A 15,000-nucleotide genomic window follows, 5' to 3' on the forward strand; every position below is an offset into this window, starting at 1 on the left:
AGTTTGTTTGGGTGTTCGTAATTGGGGAACTTTAGCCACGACGACGGGAACAGTATTAACGAGAACGTCATCTAAAAACATAAGTTCGCGTTATTGTGATCACTTCGAGACTATTCCAAGCTTTTTAATAGGACAAAGTTGTAACAGTACGTCAGGAATGAAACCGTTATGAGCGGCGCTTAATTTAGGGGAGAAAATGAAAATTTGTCCTCAAGTGCTGACGTCCTCCATAAAGCCTCAAATTTGGCGATTTCACGTTGTTGTTTTGATGACGACGGCAAAGAAATGCACCAAATTGAAAAACGCACGTGCAGGGCGTGCAAAACTATTGTCTTTCCCTACTAAATATGCAAATTTGTGACGTTCTCGTTGCCTTTGCCGTTGTCATTGCTAAAGCTCCCTAATGCTCGGTTTTACGCGTATTCAAAGCTACAGCTTCACGGGTCAGGGGAAAGTCGAAACAGACGTTGATGGAATGACCGGGCTGACGTCATAGACTGCTTTGCATTTTGCTGGTCTGCGATGCAAATTAATTTGTGACGTCAACCCTGTATCGAACCCATTCCCCTTCATTGCTCGGCTAATGGCAAATTTGGCTATTTCACGTTGTTGTTTTGCTGACGACGGCAAAGAAATGGACATAAGTGAAAAATGCACGTGCAGGGCGTGCAAAACTATTGTTTTTCCCTACTAAATATGCAAATTTGTGACGTTCTCGTTGTCGTTGCTAAAGCTCCCTAATTAATTCAGCGAGGCACACAAGGCCAGTTTCGCGTTTGAGCACGGGTAACCCAGGCTCACTGTGTGTAGGTAAATATAGAGAACATAGGAGGCGAAGTTTAGGTCTGAAAATTTGCTAGAAAATGGAAATAAAAATCGATAAAACTTACCATGTGGTGAGCTGTTGTTGTCTTTAATACGTACACGAAGTTTCGGGGAAAATGGTCCCCGTTCACCTTCCTTCATAATATAGTAACACTATACTATGTTCTCTATATTTACCTACACACAGTGAGCCTGGGTTACCTGTGGTTTGAGCGCTTGAGCTCGCTTTCTAAAATATACAAACGTGAACGTTAAAGGCATTTTCAAACATTACATTTTTTTAGCTTTCCTGTAGTATATAGTTTCCTGACGGTGTAGATATCCCTCAACAAAGGCTAAAAACATAACACAAAAGGTGTTTCGTATTCAGAAAAGTGTTAAAGCATTCAGGATCGATCAGATTGTACTGTGAACTTACGTTAAACAGAAAACAGTAGTTAATTTTTTTATTGAATGACCATATTTCGGGGCGAGATGAATTTTGTGGGGAAGACAAATCCATTTCAGTTCGTTTGCGCGCATCGACAGTGGCGGTGAGTGCTGGGACACGGAACCATTTTTCGTTCTATAGGGTTTATCACTCTCGGACCCGGGGAAAAATGGTACAGCCTTTCAAGTCAGCTGGTTGGTCGAAAGGTTAGCCAATTTGTCGAAGGAAAGTTCTTTCAGCTCTTTCAAAGCGAGATTTGTGGCGTTCAAGTCGATAATTTGTGGGGGGAAAATGGTGATCACGTTCCGAAATTCTAGTTAAAACGTGGACGAAGCTTACGGAATAACTTTGTTTGGCCTTTGTGGGGGATCAACTAAGCAGTCGTCGTCTGAATGTCATGGATTTCTGTATTCAGATGTTTTCAAGCGATTCATGGAAGCAGTACTGGCAATGTTGATGTCGAGGAATTCGGCGCTGGATGCCTTCCCGGTGTACAGGCTCACGCTCAAACGCCAAAATCGCGAAGAATCGAAGTGTTGAATTGGAAAGGAAACTTGTGTTTAATCGGGGAAAGTTAGCAGTTGGGGTAAAATAATTGCTGTTAGGTTCAATTTCATGATATCAGGATATCATGATAGCAGGAAAATGATAAGTCGGTGATTAATATTGTATGTACCTCCCTGTGACATGCTGGGAAATCAATTAGCCCGGAATGAAATTTACACAGCTACAATATATCAAATTGACACACTGTGTACTCAAATTTCATGTGTGAAAACTAAAATGATACACTGGGGCATTAATTTGCCTGTGCTTAAATTAAATGATACACCGAGGCATTAATTTGCCTGTGCTTAAATTAATCAATACACCGGAACATTTATTTGCCTCTTAAATTAAATGATACACTGGAGCATTAATTTGCCTTTGTTTAAATTAAATGATACACTGGGGCATTAAATTGCCTGTGTTTAAATTTAACAGTACACCGGGGCATTAATTTGCCTGTGTTTATTTTAATATAACCAATACACCAATACATCACGTTTCATGTTTAACCGGAGAATTAGGCAAGCAGATGTTCGAAGGTGTAATAGCTGTTGAGTTTTATTCCTCGGTTATCGAATTCCATAAGTATAAAACTTAAAAATGGCTTGCTTTAAAATCAGAAAATAACCAATTCACCGTTGCTGTTGAGAAAAAAGTATGCCAGGCAAAACAAGTTGCTTCTCGGTAGCCTGTAAGTTAAGAAATAATTTTCCATTTTTTAATTGCATGATGCTGGCCGTTGTAAACCGTGTTTTAGAAAATATTTCAAATTGATTTATTGCGTGCCTCTGGACTATTTTTACACGTCACTCAAAATTAATTTAAAGTCCTTTGAAATATTTGTCGTCATTAAAAACTTTATGACGAAATCGGCCCAACAAACGTGTCGAGATTAATTAATACCTCTCTCTCCCTTTACGTCTCTTGCTTCTCCTTTTTAGTGTGAGTCTTGTTACAACTCCCACTGAGATTTAGGTACTTTTTTTTTACCTAAACAGCGGGGACCCACATTCCTGACCCCGATTTTGCGATTTACTTGTGCAGCTAAAGTACAATAACAAGATTGAACGTAGCAAAACTCTCCCAAAAATGTTTTTCGCTGATGGTAACTTTCTGTATTCGCGGTTCAAAATTAATGTTGTTTTCATGTCGTAATTTTTTTTACTGATGGCAAAATATTTTATTCTCGATCGACCGTCCTGATAACGTCCTTCTGCTCTTCCCAAAAACTGTCTATCAATCAATATTTAATTACTTTTTCATCAATTCTTGTTTTGCATAAAGCAAGCTAACAAAATCAGTACCTTGCTTAGTTTACATTTTTGAGCGTTAAAATAGAAATTTCAGTCCTATGCTTCTGTTACAAAGTGGTATATTTTTTAGGTCACCCATCCAGATACCAACCCCACCGGAAAGGGCTTAATTTTCTATCACAAAGCTGTCGGACGCTCATAGTGCACGTTTAAACTTGTGAAATGAAGTTGTGAGGGAACTTGAAAATAATCAACATGTCAGCCTAGAAGCCAATGTTTCTCGATTCCCTTTCATTTTCTTCAATCTTTCTGGGTTTAGTACTTTGCTAGTAACCACATGTCGTCTCAGGGGGCTATTTACCTAAGACTTCTATCATGGCACTGCAATGACATGCAATACCAAAACAATATCGTGTACTATTAGAGTTACATATTACGCAACGACAACTTGAATCTCCTGGTCCCGGTTGTTCAAAAGTCGATTAAAAATTAACCAAGGAGTTTATTTCTCTACTCCCAAATGCTGTTGAACTCTGATATTCGGCAAAACTTTAGAAGTCAATCTTGAAAAACAAAAGGAAGCAAACGAAACTTTCACCAAAAGATGGAAAACATGAAACAAAAGTTAACGCTTATCCTGGATTAAGTTATCGGCTTTCGAACAACCGAGCCCTGGAAGACAAAACGCAGCTCAGTTGACAATATGGAATAAAGAGCTGTGTTACTGCGCTACCACACGTACGCAATGCGTGCCTATTTTTTCAAAAGATGACAGGAATTTTTTCTTTCTGACAAATGATTAATAGGCGTGTAGCCAGCTAGTTTTTAACCTCAGAAAAATATCTGTTTCGTCGTATCAACGTCTGAGCCAAAGGATCTCTGCTGGCACGACTTCTGGGTGACCCCTTAAATGGTCTTAATGACCCTAGACTTGAAAAAATTGCCTGGAACGCTGCAGTTCAATACCACCCAACCCAGTCCCTTCTGTTCTTGAGTTACACGTATCACAGGCAACCAACAAAGGAGGCTTCACTGGCGAAAAATGTCTGATTGGTCGAGGCCCTGTCATGTGACTTCAATACCTCAATTTAAACATGGCTGCCATTCGGTGTCTATTAGATCTCCGTCGACAATAAAAAGACTCTTTTTCAGGCCAGTAAAACGGACGAATGTTTGACTGCATAGTGCGTTTCTATGCCAGCGAGATTCTTTTTTGAGCCAACAGTGCTACGAGGGCCAACGTGAGTCTCGGTTGCTGTGACAGTGTTCGAGTGGAAATTCGTTTGTGGAGCTTACCAGCTAATCGACTATCATCTTGATTTCAATTCATGCGTTTATCTTTCAAAAAGTGGAACAAAAAAGATACCACTAAATTTCCAAATGGTTTCTCTTCCAACTAAATAGTTACACGATGTTTCCGCGGGGGCCCGCATCTAACAGAAAATGTTAAGATTTTCGCTTTTTTTTTTTTCAAAATTAAGTTGTTAAAATTGTCATTCAAGTGGTCCATAGAGGAAAATTTATTAAGACCGAGGGGAAAATTTAGAAATGTATTTCAGTCGTTCAAAATAATAACCATGTCATAGCACCTCATATTGGGTACACTAGAAAGGAAACCTTTTAGTTGCAATTATATATTGTTATAGTTGTTCCAAGCAAAATGCCAATTGTTTGCTTCCCTCCAAATTATAGAAATAAACACAGATTAGGTTAACTCTGAATAGCCAAAACAACAACATTAAAAGTTGAGAATTTGATTCAGAAATCCAGCTTACTAGCAGGGAGAATTTTACTGTAGCAAAATATGACGTATACTTAACTGCTAATAAGGCACTTTCACCACATTGACAACAAAAATACTTAATCAAGAATTGATTTTATCTTCTAGCAATAAAACAGCCGGAGGATATAAAATTAGGTATCTTCAAAGTTTAGAAAACTTGTTGAAGGTGATTCACCCTCCAAAACGTTTCACAAATTTCATGCTGGCCTACTAATTACTTCCAGGACAACAAATTATTTAACCTCTCTTTGCGGACTCTGGTTGTAACACAGCTGCTGCAATAAATTTAATCCCCTTGCATTAGATTTAACTTTAAAAAAAACCATAACTTCGTATAATTTTCTGTAATAATTGTTCAAAGACATTGAGCAAAAGCATACAAAAGCTACAGGGTGCATAATCCCATGTTGCAGTTTTCTGGATAAGACTTCACAGAAATAACTCCTGTTACCTTTCCATATGTAAAGAGGTCCCATGATTTATGAGTCAATTAACCAATGAGTCAATGAGACACACAGTCAATATTATTAGCAATAATTTATTGATTAAGCCTAAACCCTTGTTTCAGTGATCAGGCCTAAGCAGGGTTAGGTTAAATTTTAGCTTCTATTTTATGGGTTAGGGTAACTGCACTAACTCATTGACCCATGACTCATTGACTCATAAATCATATGTAAAAAATACAATGTATTTCAACATTAGATGCAATGAATTTTTAGCAATTGCTGTAAATAATAGTAATCATTCCTACCATTTCAAAGGATGAATAAATTAAAGTTGAATGCAGTAAGTGTCAGAAGTGAAAAAAGTGGTCCAATTTATTTAAGCTGTAATCAATTTCCATCCTTGCTTTAGTCCCTGGTAGTGTTAAACAATGGTGGTGAAGTGAACAAACTACCCCAAGAGGGATTCCCTTGCAAAAATGACAGGGGTTCTTGTTGTTCCTTTTTGGAGAAAAAATTGTGGTTTTGTACTGCTTATGATATTGAGGCCAAACAGCTGGCAGAGTTGCTGCAGTCATTTAAGGCTATCAATCTGAGAAATGAATGGAACTGTAGAACAATTTGGTAAGAGAGTAAAATAACTTTTACTTATGAATTATAAAATGCCAGTCATTTGTCAATTTAGAACTGGTTCCTCTAACAAGATTCTGTTACCTTTAAGGACCCCTCCTGAGCAAACTGTATCCTCATGTTTGGATTCTCATTGATTTAATGACTTTTATAATGATATTATGCAAATTTGTTTTACAATAATACTCAAATACCATAAAAGTATTTTTAACCTAACTTTTGCAAAGTTTTCTCCTTGAGCCACCAGCTTCAACTTTGATACTTTGTTCTAAAAGCCAATGCAGTTGTAAAGCAATGGTGGAGGTAATGATTAAACACTTTGTTTTTGTTCAAATGAAGAAAAAGTCAAAGTAATGATGAAATTTAATTAACCCTTTCACCCCTAAACCGGCCATACTTGGTATTTTACTCTGTCTAAAGCCAGAGTATTGGGAACCCCATGGAGTCAACAGTCTTACAGTACTTCTCAACATAAAGAAAATGAATTCTGTGGACTTGAACATTCCCAAATAGAAATGCCGTATATTCCAAATATGGTTGCGTGAACTCTTCAAGATTTACCTGCTTCAGGAACTTCAATCAATGAATATTTTGAATATTTTTCCTGAACTCCTGCAAACTTTGTACACTTTTTAATGGTTTGCCCTTCAAAAAAGTAACATTCAGAAATAATGCAAATACAACTGAGGCTGTTTTGCATTATCTACAAGACAAGACAACAATATCCTTTACTCAAACACAATCAATATTAAAGCAATAACACATGCTTGTGGGGTCATGTGCTAACTATAATAAAGATACACTACAGGACATAAAAGCCTAAAACTAACTACAGTATGTGACAGACATAGGATATCTACACATAAGAAATCAGAAAAATATATCAATTGCTATCCAAAAGATCACATTGCAAATACACCAAAAGGTAACAGTTGATTGACAAGTTCCTTGTGCAAAATGGTAGAGCATGTTTGAAGTCCAGCAGGACCAAGATGAGAAGTTATGATAAAAACTCTAAACATATTTTTTACCAAAATTATTTTACTGCCATCAACCCCAATGATACCTATGCATGGGACACTGTTCCTAGCTGCAGCTCCAAATCACATAATATATTAATAAATAATTTTTGCCATGTAAGACAAGAACAAACATGTGGGGTGTAAGCAAAAAACGTCCAAGGCAATAAAGCTTCCTTTCAGCCTTTTCAGGAACAACTATCCACTGTCAACCATACTTGACTCAAAACAGAATTTCCTTGATCCAACAACACATGACAGTCCCCTAAAACCAAAATTACATCATTAGTTAATGCTAGCTTCCAGAAAACAATAGTCTAAAAAAACCTGAATCTATAGATACCTATATACATCTGTGCCTACACCTCTGTTCTTCCAAACATTATTTTAACTAACATGGATTTTGATTTTGATTTTAAACTCAAATTAATTGCAAATCCATAACTACTTGACCGCAAAGATCGTTGAGTTGTGACTGCTAAAAAGTATAATAACCTAAACATTTACCAGAAAAGGGAATATAAATGACCTTAAAAGCAGCTATTTAAAATATTTGATACTAGGGTTACGTTCCCAATGACACAATCACATTCAAAATCAAATTCATATCTGATCGAATCATTGATCATTCATGTAGAGGTGCCGATCGTAGGGTGTAACGCAGAAAAAAAATAACCTTCACGTTGAACAATATTGTCATTTCCCTGCCACCTGGTACAAGCCAATTCACTCATGAACGGAAACCTTAGGAATCCTCCTTTCTGCACATTACACTAACTTTTTGTACCCGGTGGCAACAAACTTTCCACATTAAAAATTGCGTAAAAAACTCACCTGTTTCGCAGCTCTTTTCCCACGAAATACAATTTTCCAGGAGCAAATTTTCCGAGGATGATGGTTGGATTGGACTTGCAAACGTTTTAAACTACATAGACGTTCTCTAAGAATACATTCCACTTGAAACTGGCTTTAAAACTAGCCTTGATCGCTCTAAAAAGAACGGAAACCAACAAGCTACCGATTCTCAAACGGTAGCCATTTTTCTGTTCTTCTCTGGAGTTCTTTTTTCATGAGAGCCAATGATAGTCCCGGAAACGTATCACGTGCCATATTGCGCGACTCATGCGCAAACACTTTTCGCCAGTGAATGTTCAGGCAACCTAGTGTACGCAAAGTGTACGCTCAAAGGATCTCATAGAGCGTCTACCTTCTATTTGAGCCCGCGGTACATTTACATGGTTGGTCAAAGCTGCTTCTAGATTTCCATGACAACAGAATCAAAATGGCGGTACAGTTAGATTCTCGCTGAAAACTTTTTTGGCATCGCTTTTTTCAATGGCACACACAAAGGAAATGGAAGTAGAACCCCCTATGCACTTACAGCGACCTTCGTCTGGCCGTTCACAAGATGTAACTCATCTGCTTGCGAGCGTGTTCAGGGAGGTTTTCCCTCGCGATGTCCTCTCAGGAAACACCATAAAAAATCTGGCCATTTCCAAGAGTGGAGATTCAGGGTACCATGATAAGTACGTGGAGCAATTAAGAAAGGTGAGCATCTCTTGAAAAATAAATCGATGATATACTATTCAATTTTTAATATGAAAAATTTCTTGAGTCGCAGGAAATAATTCATTCTGTGAAATGTACAACTTGTTGTCATGATCAGTACTGGTGTTTGTATGTTACGTTTCGTTTTGACTAAGTTGCATAAAACGTCGATCTGCACTGTTAGGCACATCTTGTAATGGCAAAATTTAATTTATTGTGTGGAAAGGGGCCATTCCACATTTAAAATCTTCACACATACCGGGTGAATGATGCCATAAACATAATTTACCTCCTCGGAAAAACATAACCTTAATATAAAATTGCCAACAACATAGCCCTCTTTGAAGCAATGTATCCCGGTTGTCTTCTTCCCCTCACAAGATCCTTATCCCCTTGGAAATGACTTCATGAAAAAAAACTGTACCCATTGGTAGGGGGGGGGGGGGAGGGGGGTGATTAGTAATAATATCGTAATAGCCCGAGATTTGCTGTTTGTTATACTTGGATTTGGTCCACTCTGTTTGGAAACACTGCCCCTAAAAAATTGTTTCCACAACAATGTTTCCTAGTTTCTTAAGTTTAACCTGGGCTTAACAGTTTGTTTGAGGGTGAATTTAACAATACAACCAAGGCCTACAAACAAACTGAACTCTCCACTTAGAGTGCCAACGTGATGGCAACTTAGGCTGTGTCAATACTCCTCTAATTCTTATTGTATAGATTCAAGAGGAACGTGATCGTCGGCATAGAGAGTCTGACATGCTGGAGGCCCACATTATGCAAGCACAGGCTGCAGCAATGGCTGTTGATGAAAGGGAACTTCAAAGAATGTCAGAAGGATGTGAAAATTACCACGAACTGGGCTTACCACCAGGTAAAGCATTGTCAGCAATTACTAAGACAACCTGAGCCACCCAAAACCAACCGAAAGGAACCCAAGTGGATTTTATAGAATGACCCAAAAACCACCTACAAAGTCCGGAGCAAAACAATCCCAGGACACCTAATATCACCCTGACAACCTTAGTCTATGAGTATCATTATTTTGGTTCATTAATATATTCATATTCATTTATATATTTAGCCAAGTCCAACCTCAGAAACTGCCTTGACACTCAGTTGTTACGGCGCTTTAATCTCATTGTACCAGATGATTTTTCATTCGAGGAGGCTTCATCATCAAAAGCACCACAAGGTCAGTTTGTTGTTGAGTAGTGCATTTATAACCTAGGCTTTGGAACCAACTTCCTGATTTCATAAGATACTCCGAGACCTTAGATTCCTTTAAAACTAGGCTTAAGACACACCTTTTTAAAATTGCTTTTAACCTATAGTAAATTTTTCATATTTTTCGTGTAATTACTTTAACTCTTATGTAAAAGCATTGAGACTTATGTATAATGCGTTTTTAAGAACTGTATTATTATTATTATTATTATTAAGGCAAAAATCTGTGTATGTAGAGGTTGGCTGCCAAAGACACACAAAACGCTTTCATTATTGGCAGCCAACTCTCAGCAAGACAGAGTCAAAAGACTGCTGTGGTAAGTGAAAAATCCTGGTTGCCAAGCCAAAAGTTCCTACAATAGGCGTTTTTCGATATATTAAAATTCAGCTTGTAAGAGAGGTTCTGAGGACAAAGACAAAGGAAAGTGGATGATATTCAAATATTTTTCACATTCAAGGTGTTTCTATTGTTTTTGTCCTCACTGCCTCACTATCAAGCTGAATATTTGATATTTTCGAAAATTGCCTATAGGCAGAGGACAGACCCCTGTGACCGTGTGACCCTGGGACTGTGGGGCCGGGGGGGGGGGGGGGGGAGGACTCCCATATAAAAAGAGTTGGGATGCTCGTCATCTCACTTACGGGTGTAAATTTCGGATTTTGGTCTCACTTAAGGTGTTCTAGCCTTAAGGCAATCATACACTGTATGTAGCCATGAAAGTTTCCTTTAGGGTTGCGTGCGAAAAAATATCCAGGTGACCTGGTGACGTAATTCGGAGGACTGGGGAGAAAAATTTTAACCCCGTATCCCACAACCGCGCGGCCTTATTTTCGAATTCAACATGGCAGAAGCGAAGTTATATCTTGTCGGGTGTACTTGAATGTTCATTCAGTAACAGGAATGTGGTAGACACGTAATGATCTGTCGAGTTTTGGCGATGGCAATTACAGGGAGTTTGGAAAACAACACCTAAGGCCGCGCGCGGTTGTGGGATACGGCGTTAAAATTTTTCTTCACAGTCCTCCAAATTACGTCACCAGATCACCTGGATAAGAGTGTATTTTTTTCACTTTTCTGTTTTTTCCCCTTTGGTGAAAGTAGTAAAATTAATGATAATGTCTTTGCCATCATTAAGAGATTTTTCATTTATCTGTGTTTTAATATGGTCTATTTTAGGGGTCATTAAAAGCTTGGGCCGCGCCCAAATTGGTCTCCTTTAGGGGTATAATTAACAATTATTATTCCATAAGCGCGCGTTGGATATGAGATGGTAAATAGCCAATGAGGCGCGTAGCGCCGAGTTGGCTAATTAACCAGTCTCATATCCAACAAGCGCGAATGGAATAATTGTTTTATTAAATTCCTTCAACTCCAAAAATTTGGAAGTATGAAATACGAGCGGAAAAAGCGAGCAAATCCGAGCGAAATCGCAAAAAACTTGATGAGAACTGATGCGATGTTGTGTAATACCTTGTTGTCAGACAGACGCAGGCTCATCACAAAAACATCTCTTGCCTTTTCGCGTACTTCTAAACGTCGGAATTGATCCAAACTTTCCACAAAAAAAGTTTTTTTTCTCCTTTTTGGCTTTATTCATAGAATAATTTCGCATTCCGGCGAAAATATTTTTAGTTTAGCAATGCTTAATGCAATCATTTACCAATTATAAGGTCAAACCAAGGTATGAGCTGATAACCGAGATTGAGTAGACCAATCAGAGGACGCGAAATGCATTATCCGAGGTTGAGAATTTAATAATTTAAAATATCCGACGAGCATCCCTCCCCTTTTTATATGGGGGTGCCCCCCTTCCTCGGGTAGTGAAGAGTGAAGAGTCGGGAAGAAAGCAACATGCTTAATAATTTAAATAATGCTCACTTTACCTGTCACACCCACTTGGATCCAGGAATGAATGTAATGAGATGCACGGCCAATTATGACATCCAACTCGAAGGGTTTTTTTCAGTGTAGGCATTTGCTATCTATTTCTAAAAGTACGGTGTGTGTAAGGGCTAGGTTGTTTCAGTGTCAATGGTAAATCCAGCTGTTTCTGCTTACTTCAGAACTGGAATTAAAGAGGTCACTTTGGGGAGAACAGAAAGAGGACACTTTGTGACACTTGTCAAAATCATCCTACATCTAATTGTGTGCATCTCTGGACATCATGAGGCAATGCTCAAAAGGAGAACTCATAAATTTGCCTGCACACTAGTAGCAAACTACGTTAATTAGATTGCATTTAACTGCATTCAATCCGCAGCAAACGTTTGCACAAGAAACTGTACCCATTCTCCGAACAGTCATGTTCACGTGGTCAATTGTTGTTTTAATTTTGCATCTAATAATTGCAGCTGATGAAATTCCCAGTTATGCCAGACCCACAACATCTTCCCAACAGAGATACAGAAAGACACCTCCATTGACAGACTATCTCGATGATGCAGCCATATCCACTTCCACCTGGCCTTGGGCATCACTCCCTCCTACCCAGGCAAATGACGAGAGAAGAGAGAAAGGACTGGACATGTCACCACCCTCAAGTGTAAGCTATACTTACATCTGAAGTTCATTTACAGTTGATCAAAGTGCTGTTTCGTTATTTTCACTACTATTAATAGCTTGATAAACATAGTTACTTGAATAAGCGCTCAGGCCATAAATTGAATGTGAGAAAGCACAGGCCATAACTCATAATGTGGCCCTTAAACTCAATTGGTCAATTGCAGATACATGTATGTACTAGGTTTTTGTGATTCTCTGATCAGAACTTTAATTGTTACTTCTAATATTTAGAGATTGCTTGTTCAGTTTTTAGTCATGTGCACTAAAATTAAGTGGTGTAATGTTCAGGGCTTTGGACTTCTGACGCCTGGTTTGAGGCCTGGCTCAGTCACTGTGTTGTTTTCTTAGACAAGAAACGTTGCTCCACACTGTTTCTCTCGACCCAGGTGTATACAAATACCAGTAACATACTGTAGGTACTGCTGGGGATAAACCCTGAAAGGGACTAGCTTCCTGTCCAGGGAGGAGTAGCAATTATACTCTTTGTCACTTTCTGCAACAAAAAACTAGGATAAGCTTCTGTCAGCTGTATGAACCACAATAGCTTGTGTGCAACTAATTATTACCTTAATTACCTTTACATGCAGAAGGGAAAATCTAATTTATCTTTCTTGCCTCCTAAGGCTAAGAGCAGAATCACCAAGTCCTCAGTTTGGAAAGAGTCTATGAAACCAGAACAGCGGCAAGTGGAACGAGATGATCTGATGAGATTACAGAAGAAAGCAGAATACAAAAGGAATCCACGATTTGTGCCTCCCTTGAATTCCGGGCTGACTAAATCAAACAAGGAGAAAAAGAAAAAGAAATTAGATATAGAGAAAGAAAACAAGTGAGTTTACTATGCTTTTCATAATTTACGTGAGTACTCTGAAGTTCAATTGTTAATCAATGCCTAAGCTTTTTGCCAATCATGTTTAAAGTCATGGTTAGCAGTCACTTTAAAATGGATGGACCGGATTGTATTGTAAACAGCTCCCATGTTCCTCACGGCTCAAATTGTCTATTATGCACTGCCAGGGGTGGATCCAGGGGAGGTGTGAATAGAGTGGCTAGCCACCCTCCCCCCACCCCTCCCCCTCATTTTGGCTCCTTTTTTTTCTTAAGTTTATCTGCTTTTTAGTGTATTTTTATTTTTACTGGAACAGAGACTGTTTATCTGACATGAACATTTTTATTATGCAAAACATAAACAAAATGGTAGCCTAAACTATCTGGACTTTTGTCAGAGTATTTACTTCGATTCTTTCAATTCATGCCCCTTAAACTATTCCTAGATCCAACACTGACTGCACCTGTCCTTCCAAACCTTTGACTTGTTAGGAGTAAACAGAAAACTAGTGGTAAAATTATATATTTGTCAAGTGCTTTAATCACAATAGATCATTTTATTGCCATTTTAACAGTTTCCACTTAATCAAAGTCTCATTAAACTCTTTGTAAGGACATAAAAGTAATTATTCTAAATATTTTGCACCTATCAATGTTAATTCCCAGGGAGGTGGGTGTCGGGCTAACCATGGGAGTTTGATCGTGAGGTCTGTCGTCACAGGTATGTGACGTCCCCAGGCTGGCGATTTTGATCGTACAAATGGGACATTTTACCACCTTCACTTGCCGCCGGGTTGACATTTTGATCAATTATTTTGTCCCATGGGTGGGGAATTTGAATTACTTTAAATGAAAATGTCAAAATCCCTACCCTGGGGCTTAACATTGATAGGTGCATTACTTCAAAGGTCTCAATTGTTTTGCATTTTTTCAGACCCTGTGATGATCCTGTTGAAGTCTTTATTGCCTCACCATCACCAATCGTATTCACTGCCTACGAAGTTGGAAAAGTCTACGAGGTGTGATTTTCTGTACATTTAACAATTTCTTATTATTATTCTGAGCGTGCGTATGTGGGGCGAAAAGAGATGGTAAATAGCCATTCTCGTCCCCAGAGCCCTCCGTTTCTTTTGGTCACGTTGTCTGCGAAACGAAAGGCTCTGGTCGCTGCCAATACCAGGGGCATTTACCATTTGCACGGAAAATCCGGTTGGAATGGAACGCACGAAATGGTACAGGATTCTCCCGGTGTAGAGTTTTGCCAGGCCCGAGTCTGTCACGGCTTGTACAAAACAATAACAAATCAAAATGGTGACCCCATCTGCAGTGTCGAAAGGCGGGAAAAAAGGCCGAGGTGGGCCGGGTCGAGTGGGAGTTTGCAAATGGTACAGAATTTTTCCGGTCATTTCGGTTGGAACGGGAAAAGAGGAATAGGTCTGAGGATTTCCATCCTTTTCGGAAACTTTCCGGTGGAATGAGCTTTACCATTTGAATTTCCAACCGGAATTTTCGGTTTTTGTTGACAATTGGTAAACGCCCCGGATGTCCGTAAATCTCGATCATCCGGCAGGGCATGCGCACTTCTTTGAAGTTTCAATAATTGTGAGTTAGGAGAGAGAAGATATTGGTGTAATTTCGTGTAATGGATGCTTTCTCAGGGGATCATTTCGAAGAAGCGTTTAAAAGGCTTTGATGCGCTTGTCCCGGTTACCAAACAACACAACAGGATGGTTACGATCGAAAATGCAGGGGATGCAATAGATTCTTTTCACGTGACGTCATCACCAACGTGAAATAGCCAAATTTGAGGTTTTATCGAGGAAGTCAGCACTTGAGGATAAATTTTCATTTTCTCCCCTAAATGAAGCGCCGTTTCGATCAGCGTCATTCTTGGGGAACTAC

General features: G+C 38.9%; 1 protein-coding gene across 2 annotated transcripts in view; it reads left to right on the forward strand.

The window, feature by feature from the left end:
* Positions 1-8,071: 8,071 nt before the first annotated feature.
* Positions 8,072-15,000, forward strand: part of LOC138053673 (deleted in lung and esophageal cancer protein 1-like) — a 45,354-nt gene continuing 38,425 nt past the window's right edge. Inside the window, exons 1-6 of one of the 2 annotated variants that reach the window (XM_068900270.1) lie at positions 8,072-8,480; positions 9,201-9,354; positions 9,565-9,675; positions 12,060-12,250; positions 12,894-13,099; positions 14,033-14,117. In XM_068900270.1, the coding sequence (XP_068756371.1) occupies positions 8,268-8,480; positions 9,201-9,354; positions 9,565-9,675; positions 12,060-12,250; positions 12,894-13,099; positions 14,033-14,117 (960 nt within the window). In that variant the 5' untranslated portion in view covers positions 8,072-8,267. The remainder of the gene's footprint in view (positions 8,481-9,200; positions 9,355-9,564; positions 9,676-12,059; positions 12,251-12,893; positions 13,100-14,032; positions 14,118-15,000) is intronic. The other variant, XM_068900267.1, reaches the window with a different exon arrangement.

The sequence above is a fragment of the Montipora capricornis genome, chromosome 1 (assembly GCF_036669925.1).
Source record: "Montipora capricornis isolate CH-2021 chromosome 1, ASM3666992v2, whole genome shotgun sequence".
Taxonomy (NCBI): domain Eukaryota; kingdom Metazoa; phylum Cnidaria; class Anthozoa; order Scleractinia; family Acroporidae; genus Montipora; species Montipora capricornis.